General features: G+C 41.9%; 1 protein-coding gene across 1 annotated transcript in view; it reads right to left on the bottom strand.

Annotated features, from left to right (window-relative positions):
• Nucleotides 1–4,046: 4,046 nt before the first annotated feature.
• The window catches only part of NOP58 (NOP58 ribonucleoprotein), a 24,834-nt gene continuing 8,451 nt past the window's right edge, over nt 4,047–20,429 (bottom strand). The window contains exons 6-15 of the mRNA XM_017735778.1: nt 19,379–19,443; nt 17,948–18,082; nt 16,907–17,052; nt 15,817–15,943; nt 15,017–15,180; nt 14,162–14,296; nt 12,883–12,944; nt 10,216–10,349; nt 4,869–4,990; nt 4,047–4,161 (exon numbers count right to left, since the gene is read on the bottom strand). Coding sequence (XP_017591267.1) covers nt 4,105–4,161; nt 4,869–4,990; nt 10,216–10,349; nt 12,883–12,944; nt 14,162–14,296; nt 15,017–15,180; nt 15,817–15,943; nt 16,907–17,052; nt 17,948–18,082; nt 19,379–19,443 — 1,147 coding nt within the window. The 3' untranslated portion in view covers nt 4,047–4,104. The remainder of the gene's footprint in view (nt 4,162–4,868; nt 4,991–10,215; nt 10,350–12,882; nt 12,945–14,161; nt 14,297–15,016; nt 15,181–15,816; nt 15,944–16,906; nt 17,053–17,947; nt 18,083–19,378; nt 19,444–20,429) is intronic.

Raw genomic sequence — 20,429 nt, 5'->3', positions numbered from 1 at the left:
GCTGACTGATGCCGAGGGCTGCACATCACACCCTGTGGCTGGAGAGGCACAGAGGCTGACCCTGACAACTCAGACAGCAAGATTTCTATTCAAAATTTTAAGCTACTCCAAAAGACAACATGCTGCTGTGCTTCTCCCTGAGAAAGACAGGAAACTACTGCTGAGCTGTCTGTAGTTTATAATAAAATTATTATTTTTTCCAGCGAAAGTGACGCCTTGCTGAAGGGCCACACAGGCACCAGGATGTGGCACAGACAGCAGAATTCGACTTGTGGGATTTTCCATGTGAAGAAATAGCTTGAGAGGGATGGGTGAGCTGAAGTTTTACCTGAAAAACAGCAGTGGTTCTGTCCCTCCACAGCAGGCAGGCTTCGTGATCCCTGAGCAGTTACCTCTGTGTCTTTACATCAGTCTCAGCAGGCACCTCTCATTGCAGAGACACACAAAATCCTAGGATAGCTCTGGAGAACTTCTCTGCTCCAGAGCAGGACTAGTGCCTGGAGTGGTACATGGTGCCTGCCCATCTCATTCTGTGGCCAGGGAAAACAGGGTCCCTCTACTTGGCTTCTGATGCCCAACAAGCGCTGCTGCACATAGGCACGGACACACGGAAGACATGATGAGGATGTGTGTCTGTGGGTGGGAGGAACAATTTCAGGATGGCTGGAGCAAGCAGGATGCCTGCAGGCAGCAGGAGACGCCTGAAAGGAAGTGCACATCCATGGCCTGTAGGCACTGGGGTGAGGGGCTGCTGCAGGGCAGGGTTGCAGCACTGCCCCACAATGTTCCCATGAAAACAACTCCTCGTGCACAGGGAATGCTACCAGGCAAATTCCCAAGCAACAAACAAACAAACAAACCCCCAAACATCTGTTTTCCAAAAGACTACAGTCTTAGCCTGAAGAAAACCCTCATTTTCCTGACAAGCGCTTTCACGGTAGCAACTCAAAAAGCTGGATGATGTCTCTGGTGAGAGGGTGCCCAGGCAGAAGCAGACAGTGAGCAGCCCCTGCACTCACTCATTCTGCAGAGCAGGGATGGGAGCACAATGCACAGCTGTTCAATTCCAAAGGAAAAAAAAAAAGCAGAAAGCTCCACTCAAAAAAACCCAACCCAAAAAAACCCCAAAACCAAAAAAGCCCCCACCAAAACCCAAACCACTAATTTTGCCAGGCGCTTTGCAGCTGACAGCCAGCATGGCTTTTTTGGTCAACATAAGAATAATTTTCAAAAGCTGAGTGAGCATAGGCTATGTTATATCCCTTTCAAACTGTCAACCATCCCTTTAAACCACCCTCATTCACCCTGTTCTAGGCTTAGCCCTAGTTCATCAACTATCTTCCACTGCTAGCTTTGGCTTAGAGTAACCCCTATTGGTAAAATGCTTTAAGGATCATATTATCATTTTAGATCCTTCTGTTCCACAGGTCTTGCTGTTTTGCTTTAAATGCCATCATCAGCCTGGCTAACTCTTCTTTCTGCACTTAAAATACTCAGAGCCTCTATCCTTACGCTAACATTAGTTCTGGGATTTTGGTTTTGCTTTTTATCAATAGACGAAAGATCCATTTTCAGATGAATCACTTCCCTTACAAAAACTAGTGACCCATGGTCCAAGCTCTACATACATGTCTTTGATGCACAATTACTCCTTACAGGAGAGGCTGTACAAGCCTCAAATCTACTGTAAAAAGATAAAAGGTTTGGGTCTCAATTAAAGGCCTGTCACACTTCTTGGGTAAGAATCACAACTTCTCTGTCCAAAGATGTTGTAGTATGTCCCAGCAGTAACTGTAGGCTTTATTATTTTAAGGTGCAAGACTGTACACAAATGCCCAGACCATTGGTAGTGGAAAACCATGCATGAGCAAACCAATCTTATCTGCTTGAACTGATAAGCAACTTGAAATGCAGTGACCTGGCTTACAGTGACTGCAGTCTATCACCACTGATAATTTTCACTGATCATATTTAGCACTTGAGCTGAATACACTTATCAGTATTTCAGCAGCAGCCCTTTGGGATATGCAGCTCGTTGTTTTGAAGATGAGGAGTTTAACAGTTCCAACTAGAACCCAGAGTACTTAATTTACCTGCTTAAAAGAGGTGATGGCAGATGAGTGTATGGTCTACCCAACACAGAAAAGCTTTAAATATGCTTCCTCTTCTCCACCCAGTATTTCTGGGTCACACACATTTTGAAAGAGAATAAAGTAGAAGCTCTACTTAATTGGATATTAAAAATCAACATTCCCAGCACAGGAGCAGGAGAGGGAAAGACATGCTGCTTCATGACTGAGCTCAATGGACTGCCTTATGAGATGGAAGCTGGCCTACACTGGACATTGGCTTGCAATGATAAACCACTAAAATATGCTACATAAGAAAAGAGGTGAATCTTGTTCCCTTGTTATCAAAGGAATAAGCAAAAGGAAGGAAAAAGTGGCCATGCAAAAATAACTTCTCTCCATTTTGATCCCACTGATTAGACTTACTAAGCAACTGATGTTCACATAAATTTGCTGATTAGAGTAAATTATACAGGACAGTTTCTGAACAGCACATACATAATTTATCTGATACTTTTGAAGAAGCAACTACATTAATAGTTCAGAGGAAATTGAACTTCATGTCTGCTAGGGACTCCTGTTTGAAAATGCATTTACAATAAAAAACCTAAAGGCACTAACAGTCAACTCTTCTATTTCATTATGAATATGTTTTAATACCTTTGCTGCCCATTTAAACATTTCAGCTTAAATTCATCTTACTTGTCTAGCAAAAAGCAGATTAACTGGAATGGTCTCAGTATTCCCAGGCAATCTCAATTAGAGCAGTTAAACTCACTGCAACCTTCCTAAGGGGAGAAAAAGGCAGTTCATGTTCTTGATACTGATAGAACAGTCCATTAGTAACTTGTTACCAATCTCGTCAGGGATGCACCTGCAGTAACAGGCCACAAGCCATGGGCAGTTCAGTACCAAAGAGCTGCTCAGTAAGCTCTATTCCAGAGAAAAACACCAGCTACACTGGCTGCAGTTACCAAATGTTATCCAGCTGAAGAAACTGATTTTTGTTTAGGTAATACACTACCACTGCACTTAGAAAAAAACCAACAACTTCATGTTAATTAATAAACTGAGTGCTAAGCATAGTTTAAAAAAATGGTTTCCTTTTCCACCGTAAGAGCTTTAGAGTCTTGATCACATGATGCTACTTCAGTGCATCTGTATTCCCTCAAGAATGGCAGAATTAGCAAATGGCTGATTTCTGCTACTAATAAAACACTTGTCTTTTCTGCTTCATTATCAGCTGAATAAGTAATTTTGCCTTGGGTTTGGTTGGTTGGGGTTTTTTTTGTTGTTGTGGTTTTGGGTTTTTTTGGGGGGTGAGGGGGGCCTGGTTGGTTGGGGTTTTTTGTTTTGTTTTTAAATCAAGTGAGGGAAGTTGCTACAATAGCCATGAACCGATTTGAAAGCTACCTCACGTTCGTTCAAAACACACATCTGAATTTTGTTGGCCAGTGCAGCAAAACTAAAACACATTTGGAAGATGCTCAGAAAAGGCTTTATCGAGAGAACTACAGTGCAGACTCAATAACACACCTCAGCTGTTCAAAGCATCTTTGATATTATGCATATATATTTGTATCCATTTTATGGAGAATTTAAGAATATTACAGCCTTTGAAATCTTTAGAGAATAAACTGCAACAGAACATTTACACATTTAGAACTTTAGAACTGATCAGTCATTTAAAACAATACATCTTAGAAATAGTCCTGATAATGGCTAGAAACCCAGCAAACAAGTTAAAAAACAGAGGCATAAAATCTCCATGAAAATGTTTTTATTCCTTATCAGTGGAAACTGGTTGTAAAAAGAGGATCTATTGTGAGCTTTTAAACAAAAGAAACCAGTAATCCTCCTAATTAGCAGAGACACCAGGGTATCCTATTCCAGGAAGAAGACAGCTATCAAACCCATCTCCTTGCCCTCTTGCAACACAGGGAAGTTAGTTTTCAGCAAGAGGCTAAACAAATTATGTTGAGAAATGCTACTCCGAAGCAGCTGTCCAAGGGCCAGTGTTTTCCCCTGCTCCTCATCAGTCTTCACCCTCATTTTTCATTTTCTTTTTTTTCTTCTTCTTTTTCTCTGCATTCTGCAAACAAACAAATGTTGCCATGAACAAAGCATCATGGAAAAGCAAAGCAACATGTGTAGCTAGGCAACAGGGCTCACACCCAAAGCATCACTCCAGCTGCCATGCTCAGCAGAGCACAACCCAAGAGATGTCCTTCCTCAGTTGCTAAATGCACTGGGCCGTCCACAGGGGCAGGGAGGCTGTGCCACACTGCCACAGCTCAGCACTGCCCCCAGGCCCTGCAGCTAACGTACACAAAGGACAGAAAATTAAACCCTGTGTTAAGAACAGGACTTCAAAACTGAGCAAAAAGTTGGATTTGGTCCCATCTGCTCTACTGTTGCTAGAAGACATCAAATCAGCAGGTACAGCCTCTGCTCCCTAGAAGTCCAAAGTTGAGAGAGATGCCTGTGGATTGGCACCAAGGGACACTCTCCCCACTAGAAAAGACGCAAAGAGAGAGAAGACTAGAGCTGGGGGTGGGCAGAAGACAGGATGGGAATGGAGGCATTGCAGTCACCAACTTCCCAGATCTTATTTTGTAATGCAAACCCTCTTGGACGTTACAGTGGTGGATAGCACAAAATAAAGTTACTAGAGCAAAACTATTTGCATGCCATAGATTATATATATATGAATTTCTCCCCATCCCTCACTCTACATTCTATGTTTTGGAGAGAACACATTCCCAAAAAAGATCAGGTAGCTGTGCAATTCTGCCTCACCTCAATTACGGGGCTGGTGGGGAGTTCCTCACTCAGTACCTCCTCTTCTTCAGCTTGCTTTTCCTTACCCTTCTTCTTCTTCTTCTTTTTGACAGGTTCACCATCTTCTACAGCTGTCCCTTCTGTACCACAGAAAGGACAAAAATGAAAGGCAGGCTGTCAGTTATTAAGAGTGCAAAAGGAAAAACTATGAGATGGCAGAGGACACAATGACTCCTATTTACCCTCTGCCTTGCCCTTACCTGCATGACTACTCCCTGCTATAATCAAAATATACAACTACTTAAGACATGAGTGACAGTGTTCAGACAGCACTATTCACATCTCCTGGTGAATTCACATCACACTATTCCTGTATGCTGCTCCCAGAGTTTAAAACAAGCTTGCATGTTTTCATTTGTTTACCAAGTTACCTTCAAGTACTCCATCAGAAAAGAGACTGTCCACAGTTTGGCAAATATTTTTACCAGCAACACAGGAGCAGCAAAAGGACTCTAACTCCCACCTTAGAAATGCATTTAGCCAGCAATAGCTTGTTCACAGCTGATTCTCTATCTTGATGTTGGAAATTTGTTAAGAAGCAGACCAGTTTTCTTTACTGTTTAGACTGGCAAACACAAAGATCTCAAGGCAATGTAAAGCATTTAATGCAGAAATGCTCTCCTGTCCAGGATGACAGGAATTATTTATAATATTATTTATACAAGCTGAGAGGAATGTCAACCCAGGGAAAGATTTACTAACAACCTTACAGTTACTCGTCAGAACTATTCATCAACATCTGCCCTATTTAATTACAGTGGTAATGGAACTGTGATTTACCACTCACTTCCTAGAATACATCCCACAGTCTTAGGAATCTCTAGGTAAAGAAACCAAGCAGAAATCATTACCAGGCTGACAGCCTATGTGGCAGCCAGGCTGTTACTGGAGCATACCCAAATTAAATTTATTTGCACAGCTGAGTCAGTGCTGGATACCAAGTTTCACACAGCACTCATGACTAAGTTCATGATGTAGCAACCACTGTCCTTCAGTAGCTCTAAAACTGATGCTGAAACCAGTGGTGTTTGTGGTATGTACAGTTGCTACTGGAGGTATGACTCAAGACGACATTTTCTCACCATATATCCCCCAAGGAAAGAATCAATTTCATTTTCAAGAACACTCACTCACCACTTACAAAAAGAACAAGTTCAATTACAAAAAAAGACCCAAACCACATAACCTCCTAACATCTTGATTGTACTTGGTCACAATTTTAGTTCCTCAAGCCAGAAGAAGGATTACATGAGTCAAAAATACACTTCAAACTTTGCCTCTAACATTAGCTTCAGACAAAAAACGTTGGCTCCAGGGTAAAAAAATTCTAGACATGTCTACAAAAGAATACAGCCAGCTAACACATGCAGTTTTCTGACATTAAAAAACATACCAGAAGCAGAACAGCAAAAGATTCCAGATAAAAAACCTGGTAAATGTAACTTAATTCTGCCATACACAAGAGTCACAGAGAACAGTGTGTGAGCATAAGGCATTCAAAACAGGTATAAAAATAGGTATCCTCACCTCCCTATGTATGACATGGGGAAATAAAAAGTTGCTGAAAAATAAGCATAAACTACATTAAAGCCGTACAGTGTAACAGGAGCGTACACATCGTATTTTGCTATGCAGCATGTTTTTACTCAGCTGGATTGGTAAGATATGCATTTCCAAGAAAAATGTTGGGTGATAACCTTGAAAAAATAATTTCTTGTTAATACCCTACGTGTCATCAAGTCTGACACACCAGGCAGTGGAACCTGTCACAATTTACAGTGCAGCTGATGCACTGGGTACTCACAGGCACTGTCACTTCTCACAGCAAGCAGCAGAGTCGTCCCTGAAGATTTCAGCTGCTGCCTTTCAGCAAAGCTCATCACAAGACGTCACGTATTTGTACCTACCCAGAATGAGGATAAAAGCTCCAGGGGTGCTGGCTTTTTCCCCTCTAGGTGCAATACTTCTAAGTCAATCAAGGCCAGTGGGGTTTCTTTGCAATATACAGCAGCTGACAAGGAAACCAATAGCTCTGACTATCCAGGCACAGAGGCACAGAAAGCAGCACCCTGAAGAGCAGTTTGACTGACAGCCCTGGGAGTGCTGGGCATCACCAGCAGTAGATCCACTCATCCATTTTCCACCATTTTTGTCTAAGCTTTTACACACAAGCCTGATGTCCTGATGTATCCTCCCTCCTCCAGATGATGCTCCACATGTACAGAATGAAGTCACACTGCCTATCAATAAAGAATCCTGTCAAGCTGTTGCTATCATTTAAGGCTTTGTATCTTGCAGGGTTCACTCCATTAACTCCATTAATTTAAGATATTTCAGAGATACCTTCCCAAGTCACTAACTGCTACTATATCCTGATGCTAAAATGAAAGCTGAAGGCTTCCCTGGGGGCACTGGCTAGCCCTGCTGGTGGCACGCATTCTGTCTGGCCACATCCAACTTCAGAGACGACAGCCACAAAAACACCGGCCCTATTTCCCTTCACCAACACGAAAACAGGTTTTAACAGACAGCTCCTTAAGTGGATTATAACTTGTTTCAGGCACTATCTTTCCACTTGGTTTCTTGACAGGTATAAAAGGTGAATGTGGTTTGAAGTCATATCTTAACCCCCAACCCCCTGCCAGTTCCCACAAAGCACTGCCATTCATGCACCCCAGACAGGGAGAGAGAAAACACCACACATCTCATCTTGCAGTAACATTTACACTTTGGGCTAGCAAAATGCAAAGTACTGTCCCCTGTCAGGGTCCCTCCCCCCTGCCATGTAGCCCTGGGAGAGGGGCCCTGAGGGCACAGACACGGGGTTCCCCTGCCCCTGGTCAGCCTTGTTCCCCGTTGGATGTTTTGTGTGCCCCTGCGTGGGCAAGGACCCTCAGGTCCCGTGATTGCCGCAGTTCCTCGGCAGATCCCGGCCGTGCGGCTGAAGAAATAAACATCTATCAAGAATCTGTCCATATGTATTTCTTTTCCATAGCCTCATTGTCTGATACATGTGTTGCAGTATCCCCGCTGTAACAGTCCCCCTTTACAACAGATATTAAAAGCAATGGTTTGACCAACACTTTTCAGTGGCAGCTTCCCAGCTCCCTCCTATCCTTTACCTTCGTCTTGTAATACAAACCAAATTAAAAATTTCTGGCTGAAGAATGCCTTTTTTTCTGGGACTACTTTTCCACCAGCCCCATTTATCATGCAGCTGCACAAACAGCATGAGGAAGGAGGGGGCAGAGACTTCTTTCACAACACACTGTCTGGATCTGTTATCTCTGACCAGGCAAAAGCTGAATAGAGCACCACAGCAAAAAACAATAGAGCCAAGAACAGCAGACATTAAAGGCTCACATGCACTTTCCATTTAAGTGACATGCAACATAAATCTTAATACTGGGACCTCCTATGCACTCTTCTGTGAATTATGGGACTTGCTGAACTACTCAACCTTCTAGGACCACCAAGCCCCCTCTAGGACACTGTTCAATCATAGAAATCATGTTGGAAAATAGCAAGGCTATGGTCTGTCTAGCAGGTGTCAGGGAAATCCACGTACCCATGCTGGGTGCTTGAATACAATTTGCAAACATGAGGCAGTGCTATTTTAAAGGGTACAAGAGGACAGGCTGAAGGGATTAGTTCTGCATAGAGGTGACACAAGATAAACTCTGAAAACATTTATTCTATAGTCTGAAGCAGTTGGCATAGTTAGCACTAATGGCCAGTAGTCAAAGAAAATGACCCAGTAGATACAAAGAACAGGGAAAAAGCAGGACCTATTAACCATACATGTGAAGAATGACCTATGTTTGCAGGAAGAAAAGCAACACATCTGAAGCCTGTACTTCAAGTTTGGGGAAATTTGAAAAACAACCAGTCAAACAGTACAGGTTTCAGTAGTCCACAATTATTCTGGACACCATCTCCAGCTCAAGGATACCTGCTGTGCTCCACCCAAGTCCCAAGCCTGGAAACATCAGTGCTCAATAAAGCAAATGAAGCAAACACAAGCAGGCTTGTGTACAAAAGCACTAACCATTGAATAATGTAACTATAAACAGAAATAACCTCCTCAAACTACAAAAGAGCGGGCTGGAAATCAACATAATATTTCACCTGCAACAAGCTCCTGCCTGTGAGATGTCAACACTTGCTTTGATAATGCAAGGGAAGCCCAAGGGAACAATTCTGGCTATAGCAAAGGAAGTTAGTTCAAAAGATAATCAAAAGCAATAGCTGTGAGAACACCCACATTCTCCAAAAGCAAATGGGCAAAGTTCAAGCCTCCGAAGTACTCGTGTCCTTTTCTCATTATGGTAAGTATAAGAGAACAAAGCTGGGGCACAGATCTCAGCTTTACAGCACAAAGGGTTCTCCCTCCAGTGTAACTTTACTTCTCAGCTAAGTTTAGGTTCCTGCAAATTGCTCCCTCCATGTACAGAGACACCATGAACTAAGTGGTGACTGGAACGAACACACCTCCACATCACCTGAGCATGAAGAGGTATTGAACCAGCAGATCTACACTCTGATCCCCTACAACAGAGTAGCAGAGAAGGCAGAAAGGGAAGGCTCTGACAGCCCTCACCTGCTGCAGGCACGGGTAGTTGGCAAAACTTGTGAGTAGTTCATGCCCAGATCTGGCTCTGGATCTCACAGGAGTGACTTTAAATCATCTTCTTTCTCCCCCTCCCATGTTACACACTGGTGAGAACAGAATGTTTATTAAAATGAACCATAATGTTAAACTAGATTATTTTGCAGTCACAGTTCAAAATCTTTCTTCACACAGTAACTTATCAGAGAAGGAAAGAACAACTGTGGCCATAGTTCAGTTTTAGTTCCCCAGAGAATAACAATTGTTCACATATTACACAAATTCAGACGGAAATTTCCAACTGTCATTTCACATCAAATTCTGACCTTTTTATATGTTGAAACATGCCAGAAAACGTTTCTAGACAGAATAAAATAGTATTCTTGAAAGAAAATAGGGCAAGTTCTTTTTTTACAGAGAGCAGCTTTTCTGTCTTCAAGATACTAAATACAAACCTGCTGAGCAAGAAATTCTGCAAGAACATGAGTAGAGTTTTGTTTTTAAACTTTCTTATATGTTTCCAGCTGTTTGTGAATTGACTGCAGTCTGGTGTCAGTCTATAAGGGATCGTATCCTTTATTAAATACACTGTCATACCCAAGGAGAATACCCAGGCACTGTGGCTGCCTGTAAATGCTAAGCCCCACTGCACAATGCAAACAGTGACATGCCAGCAGCACAGGTACACCAACCAACCTTTCATCTCTGCTTTGAACTTCTTTGCTTTCACTGCAACCTCTGTGTCTGGTTCGTCCACCTCCTGAATTTTGCGCTTCTTGGAAACAACAGGAAGTGTAGAGTCACCAGAGGGGTCAAATACTTTTACTTCGCTGTAATGAAGAAAAAAGTCAGTTTACGTATTAAGAGCAGCAAGCCTTCAGGTAAGATCCTGCAGTTGAACATAAACTTTCCAATACAACCTACCAAGAATATCTGAAAATCATCTTGCTCAGCTAACAAAGCATCTACAGGTAGTGAGGCCCTCCCTCCAAGACACAGTGGGTTTATCAGTAATAATGACTATAGAAGAGATACCCCACAAAGTACAACTGTCTGATCTGAAAATACCAGTTAACTAAGAGTTTGATCCTGGTTTATACCTGTTGAAGGCTCTACAGAGCACTTGAATTATGCATTAAATTGATTTCTCTGATGCTGAAAGCCTATCCAGCACAGCTATGTGGTCACAAGCACACAGCTCCCCACCATTTGGTATATTACTGTATTCTATTTGGTATATCACCCTATAATTGCACCCTAGGGGTAATAATACATACACACAGAGCACTAGAAGTAGCTTTACCTCTGCTTTTTCTATATTGCCTCTCCACCATTACACTGAGAGGGCAAACTCACAAAGCAGGGTTATGTTATGGCTCATTGCTGTACCACCTGTTTCACTGACTTTATGGGACATTAAAATATCTAATCTGTGTCTGAAACTGCCTCTTCTCAGTTATTGCATGCTCGGTTGTTCAGTCCTAAACTCCTCTGTAGAGAACTGGCCACCCTGAAATCCAGTGCTCTTTAATTGGAACTTGTAAGGAGCAACTGAATCATCAAATAGCAACAACACAGTTTTTTTTGTCTTCCCAACAGAACTCCTACTGGAGAAAAAAGGCATTTTAAAAACACCTAAGTTGAAAATATTTCCTCCCCAGCCACATAATGAACATCTGAACTTTCCTAAAATAGAAATCTGAAGTAGCTACCTTGCACAGGCTACAAAAGCAACTCAGGCTGAGTGACTGGGCTGGGAAGCATGTGGTAATGCCAGCAGTCAGTACCATCAACTCGTCCTCTAAGCATGGGAAATTATTCTTATGGGTATTAACACCGCATATTTGTTTACAGAAATTCATTGCACAGCCTTTTGCAAACAGTGGACTCTGCTTCAGTTAAACCCAAGTGAGAGCTCACTGGTTTCCTTGTCATTGCCATAATATTGCTGTTAATTAAAAACAAAAACCAAAACCACAAAACCATAAATAAGACAAATATAGCATCTTTTGCATCTTTTTTGGAAAGCATACAGAAATGTTTCACTTGAACCTCATCTCTAAAAACTACCTCACATTTCACTTCTGATACATTAAGGTGATTTAGCTAATTAATACAAAATCCATGGTTCCATACAAGACTAACATTCTTGCCAATCTCCTTAAAACACTATTTTAGCCCTTCTAACATCCCCATAGAGCAGTACTGCCATTTTTGTACTACAAGGACAATTTGACAAGTACTGAGTTAGTTTCCCTTTTAGGCAGCCAGACTATGCCAAACAGCCAGGAACTATCTTCAGATTCTCCCCAAGCCTAGACATGTTTGCAAAGCATGTCTAACAGCAGAAACATGTCCTGGCAGGAGTTCATGATTCCTCATTTCAAGAGGTCAAACCCCAGCATCTATGTTGTCTCTGTAACACCCTCCTCCCTCAGCTCCTGCCTCCTGACACGCCCTGATGCTTCATTTACTGACTGACACTGTCTGCAAAAGCTGCTCCAGAAATCACAGCCATCACTACACTTGGAAATGCCTGGCATATGGAAATAAAAGTTACAGCTAGGCTCCAGAAAGATGTTTGGGAGCTGCAGATGGGTGCAACAGTGCTATTTTTTCCTCACAGAATGAGCACTGAGCCCTGGTTTTGCTGAGCTCTTCCCCTCTCTACACCACAGGCTCAGCAAAATAAGCAGGCCAAGCTAAGCAAGAAGTCTGCAACCAAATTAAGCGATAAACCCAGATGTCACAGCGCAGACTAATAATACCCTGCTCAAATCCTCAATGTTCAGCTGTCCCAGTTGCAATTTACAGCATCACTCTGGGCACCAGAAACTGTTCTAATGGTGTCCAGAGTACATACAGACCTTATCTATTGCTTAAGACATGGTACTTACTACATACAAGACATATATACATACAAGACATTACACACAAGGTGATGAAGCTTTGCTCAAAACAAGTGGTGCCTGTTTCTTTCCTTTTTTAAAGAATGAGATGGCTAAATAGGCCTCTAGGACAGCTTCCATGTCAAAATGAATAATTTAAACTCTGATTTTCTCCAATTTATTTCATTCAGAATTGTAATAAATAAAGCTGCTATAATATTAACACCCAGCTTTTTGGGGTGCTGGTGGTAGCACCTAAAGTACTTGCTATCTGATGATGTCAGTAATTTACTATTAGAAAACCTGAGAAAAAGGAAATTCTTATTAGCACCAAAACTTATTATCAATGTTTAAAAAGCACAGAAACTGTTTTCTGGATCTTGAGTCAACTCAGCCCACAACCAAAAAGCTTTTCAGAAATAAAAACATGGAGAGTTATTTTTACTCAGCTAAGCTGAAAGGAAAAACTATTCACCTCTTGTTTTGATACTTGTCTGTCTTGGCCAAGGCTTTTCCAGTGCCACTTATTCTTCTTATCTACAAGAAAAATTTAGATATGGAAAACAAATTACTCATAATGAAAAGAATTCACAGTACAAGTTCTACAGCGCTTGAAAGGAATTAATAATGGAAAGACAGACATATATTATGGGTCAGGCTCTTGTGTACCTGCACCAGTTTTACACCTGAGTGTAGAGTAGCAACAGGGAGTGTAGCTGAGGTGAGAAAGGCTGAGGTGAGAACGGCCTTCCTAATGCTGCTCTTCAAGAGTCCAATTCAAGTAAAGGGCACCTACTACTGGATCAAATATACCACAGACACATGACATAACACTGTACCTCCAAATTCCCCAAAGCAGCTCAAATTTCTGCACTTTTTTCTCTGGCAAGAATAACTGCATGTCAGGGCAGGTATCACCCTATAGTTGGCATAAAGCCAACCTTAAAACCACAACACAGGCCCCAAACTAAATTAAATGTGTACTTGTCAGGTGATTGGCTTGTCTTTTGATGTTAACATGTCTCCTTGCCTCTGTTCCGATGGGAAGTTTCACCTCCCATGAAGACAGTGGGCAGGTTTTTCTGGATTTTTCTTTTCTGTTCTAGTGATGCCAGTACTAGAGCACTGGCATCAGATCTAGCTTGGAAGGCTGAACCTAGTTGTTGTAAAAGACCACATGCAGCAGGCATGCCACCTAAAAGAGGAAAGGGACCCTACATTCTCCGAAGGGCAACATGGAACAGCAGGTGTGGAGAGCCCAGATATTCATCAGGTGGTGGGAGGGTAATGCAGCAATTTGCAGAATAACATCTTGCTTTAGCTACAGAGAAAGCTCCCTAAGACCAAGCACCACCGGTGTCCAGATTCTGGAGAGCCAGGGTGGAAAATGCGAGGCAGGGAGAAAACACAAATACTCCTTTCTAAAGTAAAGGGAAAGAAACTATGAAGTAATAAGCCTATTTTTGCAATTCATAGAGATGTAGGCAATGTAAAGGTATGATCTTATTCATCTTGTTCACTACCAAGATTTTTCAGTATAATACAAATGAAGACAAACTTGTAAACAAGAATGGCTGACACACAAATGCCTGCAGCCAACTTACACACTTCCTTTGGCCACTCCAGCCAAAGCTGGGAGAAACTACAGGGTAAGAGTGACACACTACTGAGTGGGAAGAGTCAAAAAGCAGTGTATCAGAAAATCATATCCTGAACAAGAATGTCAGCTTCATGCAGCTCTCTGCAAGACTTACCCCTCTCTCTTCCAAAAGCCTCAGTCTTGTCTCTACTTTTAGTCTGTTCTCAGCTCCCATTTCAGCACTGGTGTTCTCTCCAAGGGCATCATAACGAATAGTCAAGGCAGTCTTTGCTGCCAGCATTCGAGAAATCTGGAAAAGCCAAAAATAATATTAAATGCTAAGACTTAACATAAGGCAATGATTCACTCTGATCTGGAAACCATACCCACACATACAAAAGAACAGAGTAACCATCTACTAGCAGTGTTTAGTCCAAAAAATAATTAGTGTCTCATTCTTTCAACACTGAAATACTGTTAATGTAACATCTTATTTCCTTGATAAATAGAGGGAAATGTCTGAGACAGCAAGTCAGTAATACATATCCTACTCTATCCCAACCTTTAGATCAGGTTAGCTTGAGGTGTAATTTCCAGCTTTCTCCACAATTCAAACACACATTCATCCCCCTGCACTATGAAAGCTTTAAGAGCAAGCTATAAATTACTTTAGCACTAAGAGTCCAATTTTCAAGCCAGCCTAAAGCCTTTAACACCTTAATTTACTATCACATAGAAGAAAGTAGGGACACAACCCTTGAGAAAGCCAGTGGTACACCCTAACTCAGCAGGATACACACCCCTGTTATTGCTCAGATATGTCAAATGGGCAATCCCATTCAATTTTTTTTTGAGCAGCAGTGAACGATATTCAAAGGTTTGTGGGACAGTGGTATTTTCCATGGAATCACAAAGCACTACAGTAAAGCAAGCCATGGAAAGAGCCTCACTGTGAAGCTCAAGTCATCATGAAGCTCAAAATATTCATGCCCTGGAAAAAGCCAAGCTAGTAAAGAACTCTGCAACTTACCTTTCCTTTATTTTTGGTATTGCTTTGTCCCACCAGGGAGGCATGATAGATAAGACCAAACTTAGGTGTGTCCCTTTTAGTCTTCAGTGCTCTGAAGAGTGCCTTCTCAGCACCCAGTAACTGAACTGTTGAAGCTGGATGTTTTGCCAGATTCAGGAGGGAACCTAGAAAGAGGTGACACAGCAAGAGTAATTTGTCAGAGGAGCAGCTAGGCTAGATTCCTGCTTTTGAATAGTATAAGAAGCTCAGAGCAGTCTATTTTCATGAGACCTGTTTCCCATTTGTTTCCTGAAGGACAGGTAAACCACTTCAGTCTTTCATGCCTCAACTGTCTTGGTTTGATTTGAGCATCAGGAAAGAAGGCTGACTCATCAATAAAACATATTCCACTGGAATAATGCCTACTCCTGACAGTCTGACAGCAAGAACATTTCATCACAGAACTACAGCACAGGTAGACTGCTATCTTGAGCCAGTGTGACTATAAATGCTCAGTGTTGGTTTTTAAACTCAGAAGTGACTGAACTATCAGCAGGAGGCTCAGTAAGTGTCTCAGAAGAGGTAGTGACTTAAGTTGCCCTCATATTCCAGAAAGAATTCAGGCCAACTGAGAACTTCGTCATCACAGACTACTACCAAGCTCATGCTGGTATTCTCAAGATTCCTGAAGTGCTGCCTTTGCCCCATTTACCACGATATGTTCACCAGGCCTTACATAATGCTTTTAGTTGACCAGCTCCTCGGAGAAAACCTCTGATGACATCACCTAAGATTTATTTACACTGATCACCGTAACCCACCTGCATGAGCAATGAGCCTTGCTCCCACCAGCTCTCCCACCATGATAGTGAGATTGGGAGCAATGGCCATCATTCTGTTCTTCAGGTAGTCATAGAGCTGTGTCCGATACTCAGAGATTTCAATCACCTGGCACAGAGAGAGTTTGGTTACAGGACTCAGTATTAGCCGAGCAAAAAATAGTAAGAGACAAATATACTGACATGAGGAACTGCTGAGAATTCCAATGTAGGAGACTAACAAATTGCAAAATGAAAACAGCCAAGAGCCAGAGTTACAGGAAACTTTATACAGGGCATATTCCCAGAGCAGAGCCAATATACTCACAAAGTATATTGGATCTGTACTGCTTATTCCCTTATGCAACTTATTTTCTCAGCAAAACTCCTGATAAAGGAGCTGACAACATGCCAAAGACAGTGAAGCAGGACAAAAATACTCAGTAAGGACATTTTCTTTAGGACAAAACCCTGGAAAATTCAGTTTTCACATAAATCTTTGCCACCATTCTCTTGAAATGAGATAAATGCTCTTTACTTGTTCTATATAAATACACACAATTAGAATGCACATAAAAAAGCAGCCTGGTCTAGACCAAGAACAGGAACTCCTAACCCTGCCACTCCCTGGTAAAGTCACAAAGGGATCCAACTGGCACGACTGAAGTCGGAGGGTGTTTGTTCACACACAGCCCAGACGAGAGCAGGGTAGGACTCCTAACTCTTCTGGGGCTTCAGTGCTCCATTTTTAACCCAAGGTTTATCACCCAGCTTCCACAGTGACAGATCAAAAAGAGGCTATATAATGCCATTATCTCAAATACTTAAAAGCACAATGATAGCAAAATTCCTCCCAAAAGTAAGACTGCTGCTTTCAGAAGGCCTTGTGCAGACATCAACAGCCTGAGATGGCTCAGATGAGGTAGTGACTGTGCACCCTCACGTCTGAACATCAGGAACGCAACAATCTAGGAATCATCACTGCCATCACAAGAGTGTTAGGGCTGCCCTGGGAAAAACTCTCCTCCTTGGTAGAAGTGGCTCTGAAACAGCTAAAGTAGAGTCCTACTCCTGTCCATCTGTGTGTACATACCTGATCACAGAGATGGATTATGTTGTTTATGTCTTCTTCTGATACTTCTGTCCCCATGGAAATCTCAGCGGCAGCCTTCACATCCTCCTCAATCTCCTCTGGTAGGATGTCAGAAACATCAGAGGAAGCAAAATTGCTTCTGTCTCCTGTGGGGGACAGATGAAAGCATGTTTGTGCGGGGGGCGAGATGAACTAGTAAAAAAAGCACAAACAGATGAAGATAAAAGGCCAAAATAAAGAGTGAGTCAAGTCTGCCATCACACTATTCCGAATTCCTAAAATGTATGTCAGTGTTCTGACTATGTTTATACCAGCTAGGAATGGTTGGAAACATTAAATTTTAAACTAGAAAAAAACCCCAGAAAGTCCATGTTCTGTAACACTGCATACTTCACCTTTTTAGTAGCTGGTTGCTGCAGAATTTTCAGTCACAATATTACAAGAAAAGAATTCCAGGAAGCAGGCACTTACTACTAACCAAATCTATTTAATTGTCTCTACAGTTGGAGGAAAAAAAGTTCCCTTAAAACCACAACTCTCTCTCTGGACTGTAAACTTCATTATTACAAAGAAACAACCAACCAATAAAAAAAATCAATACAAAGCACATGAGCCCAAGAGGTGAAACAAGTGTCCAAAATATAGCAGTCATTCTTTCTGCTCTTATGAGTAATTCTAGCAGCTGCTGTCTCCAAGAACATCCAGAGACAGGCAACACTTCTCTTTACATCACTTTTTTAGTAACTTATTTCCAAACTGGCCTGCTGACTAATTGTGATTCTAAGAAGATGTGCTGGTGGTCCATGAAGGACTGGTTGGTGATGTGGCATTAGCTTTCACTTAAGATTCCAAACGGCAAATTGCATCAACATGCAGATGCAAACATACCCTCCTTTTCTCCTGGCCCTACCCACTCTGCTGCTGAAGGCAGCATTGCTCAGGGTGATGAGCAGCTGGATGAGCAGTGAGCAGATCTCAGACCAGTGCCACCCACGCCGTGCACACGGCCCTGCCCCAGGCTCGGCTGGCCTCAGCACTCACCGACTTTCCGCACGCATTTGCAGTATGTGAGGTTATCTGTGATGATTTTGCCCAGTTCAGGGAAGTGCCAACCGTACCATTCCCGACAGCGCATGATGTAGTTATTCAGTTCTTTGTCCAAGTCATCAAGAAGCGCTAAAAGAAAGAAGGATGGAGTTCTTTTTCTAAAAGGGTAACCTAAAAATATGGTACACTCAAACCAACAAATTTTAATAGTGTAAAGGGAGATTAACTAAGTATTTCACTCTATAAATACTGGAATAAACCAAACTGCAGTACACTAGAAGTCTTTACTTTTCAGAGAACTGCATAATACCAGGCACAATACTATAGAAATATTAGAATTCCCTGAGTGTGGCCTCGAAGTTTTATCACTGGGACTGGTCTTGGACAAACACCTTAACAGCTGCAAAGCACATTCCCCTAGAAGGAGAGCAGCAGCCAGTTATCATCCCTCCTCTCAGTCAGCCAAGTGCTACACACGAGGTTTATGTAAAATGTAGCCATCCAACTAACTTTAAGGAAAAAACGTTTTAATGGTAACAAACCAATTTTGTATTCCATTACTTGATTTAAAAGGTCAAGCCTTTTAGTTGCTGTTATAATATAAATATACCAGATACAAAGCCAACAGGCTCACCATTTACCAGATATGACAAATTTATCATTTATTGGAGTAGAGAACCTACAGCATATATTGCTAGAGAGCCCTGAAGCTAAACTATTTCCTGCTAATGCAATACCAACATTCCCATCTGTTGTCTCAGTGGTAGTGACGAAGGAACTGAATTACATCATTAATTTCAGTTTAACTATGTTTCATCATTGGCAACAGTCTGGGAATTAATATTCCAAACAGGATTCCTCACCACTGCTTCACAGCAAGCGTGCAGATTATGATGTGTATGTCTTCAAGGAAAAATGAGGAATGGGCTTTCCTAGCTGCTTTAACAATTTCAATCTGTTTTCCATTTAGAAAGCAAGGAGACAAAATGCAGCATTACACACTGCAGTGTGTTTTACATGCCTAACCTAAGAGTCTATTTCTACATTGCCCTCTATACAAGATACCACCCAAATGATGGGTCAGAAAATGCCATCCCATGGGGCCCGTTTTCCCAGCACCACTCAGGAGGCAAGACATGTTGGGAAGGAAAACCCTTAAGAGGACTGAACTAACGCTGCCTGTAGCTCAGCTGATTTCTATGCTAAGAAAAAGTGCACACCAGTTTATTGTATGGCCCTAAAAATGTTCCTGCTTGTGGAAAACCCTACTGAGAAAACACACTTTATGCCTAGCTAAACATCAACACCCAATTTACTAAGACATCCTAGGAGGAAATTGACAGCAATACTTTTCTTTAGCCAATGTAAAGAAATCAGCTATCCTAAGCCAAATCCATTAATAATTTAAGCTCTAAATATACTTACAAATTGCCTGGATAATCATGGTATCTACTTTGTCTGGGCTGAATTTCAACTTGTATCGGGAAAGGCTGAGGAGACAGAAATACAGTTTCATCAGCATCCTGACATGCTGTTGCAGAATATGCCTCATCTGTTCCTTTTTAACACGAATATACTTGTCCACAGGTTCATTCAAAGCAAGCTCAGTTCTGTGCCACTCACTGCTCTCAGCTGTGGCCAGGAGGCACACTGACACAAGCTTCACAACAGCCCTGACATGGGTCCACTCCCATACCCTGTGACCACGGTGAAAGGGAAAGTTAAGGTTATTTGTACCACCTGCAGCAGACTGAACACAAGTGCTGTGGCAGGAAATTGGCTCTTGGGTTTTTCTGCATGGTTCCACACAAAAAGTATTCGTCAACAGCACTTGCAGTTGGGCAGCATCTGGAAACAATCCACAAAACTGCACCTTCCCAGCAGCAAATACCAGCAATGCTAATGTGAAGCAACAAAAGAAACTTCCTGGAACAGATTCTCACTGTCTGAGAAAGCCCGTTACCATCTGGCTTTAATGTTATGTTAACGTTATGTTATGTTCTCTGTATGCTACAGGGAAAGACACTTGGTATCAATGAGGGTTTGCATCTTAAAAGTCCTTTTTCAATATTAATGCCCATTTTCTAAGCAAACACATTTTTAAGGAACTGGCTATAGCAAAGCATTTCTTAACCTTGCCAACTTGTGACAGGGACAAGCTCATGTCAGAATATGGATTAAAAAGTTACTCACTAATATATACCTGATCCCATGGTGATCCAACAACTTTGTAATTAACTACTACTCCACTAAAAAGCAGCAAGAACAAGGTGGGAAGAACAACCCTGCCTTTAATATTTACATTATCTATTATATGGGTATTTATTCTGGTGCAAATCATGGTCTCCACCCTGTCTCTTCATGGCAATCAAGCTTTAAATGACTCCCTTGACTGCTCCAGAGACATTCCAGATGAAATCCTGAGGTATATAACATGAAAAGGAAAGCTACCAATTTCAACTTTGGGTGAAGACTC

Source organism: Corvus brachyrhynchos, unplaced genomic scaffold (genome assembly GCF_000691975.1).
Source record: "Corvus brachyrhynchos isolate BGI_N302 unplaced genomic scaffold, ASM69197v1 scaffold255, whole genome shotgun sequence".
NCBI classification, from domain to species: Eukaryota; Metazoa; Chordata; class Aves; order Passeriformes; family Corvidae; genus Corvus; species Corvus brachyrhynchos.
This window is presented reverse-complemented; position numbering and strand designations above follow the sequence as displayed.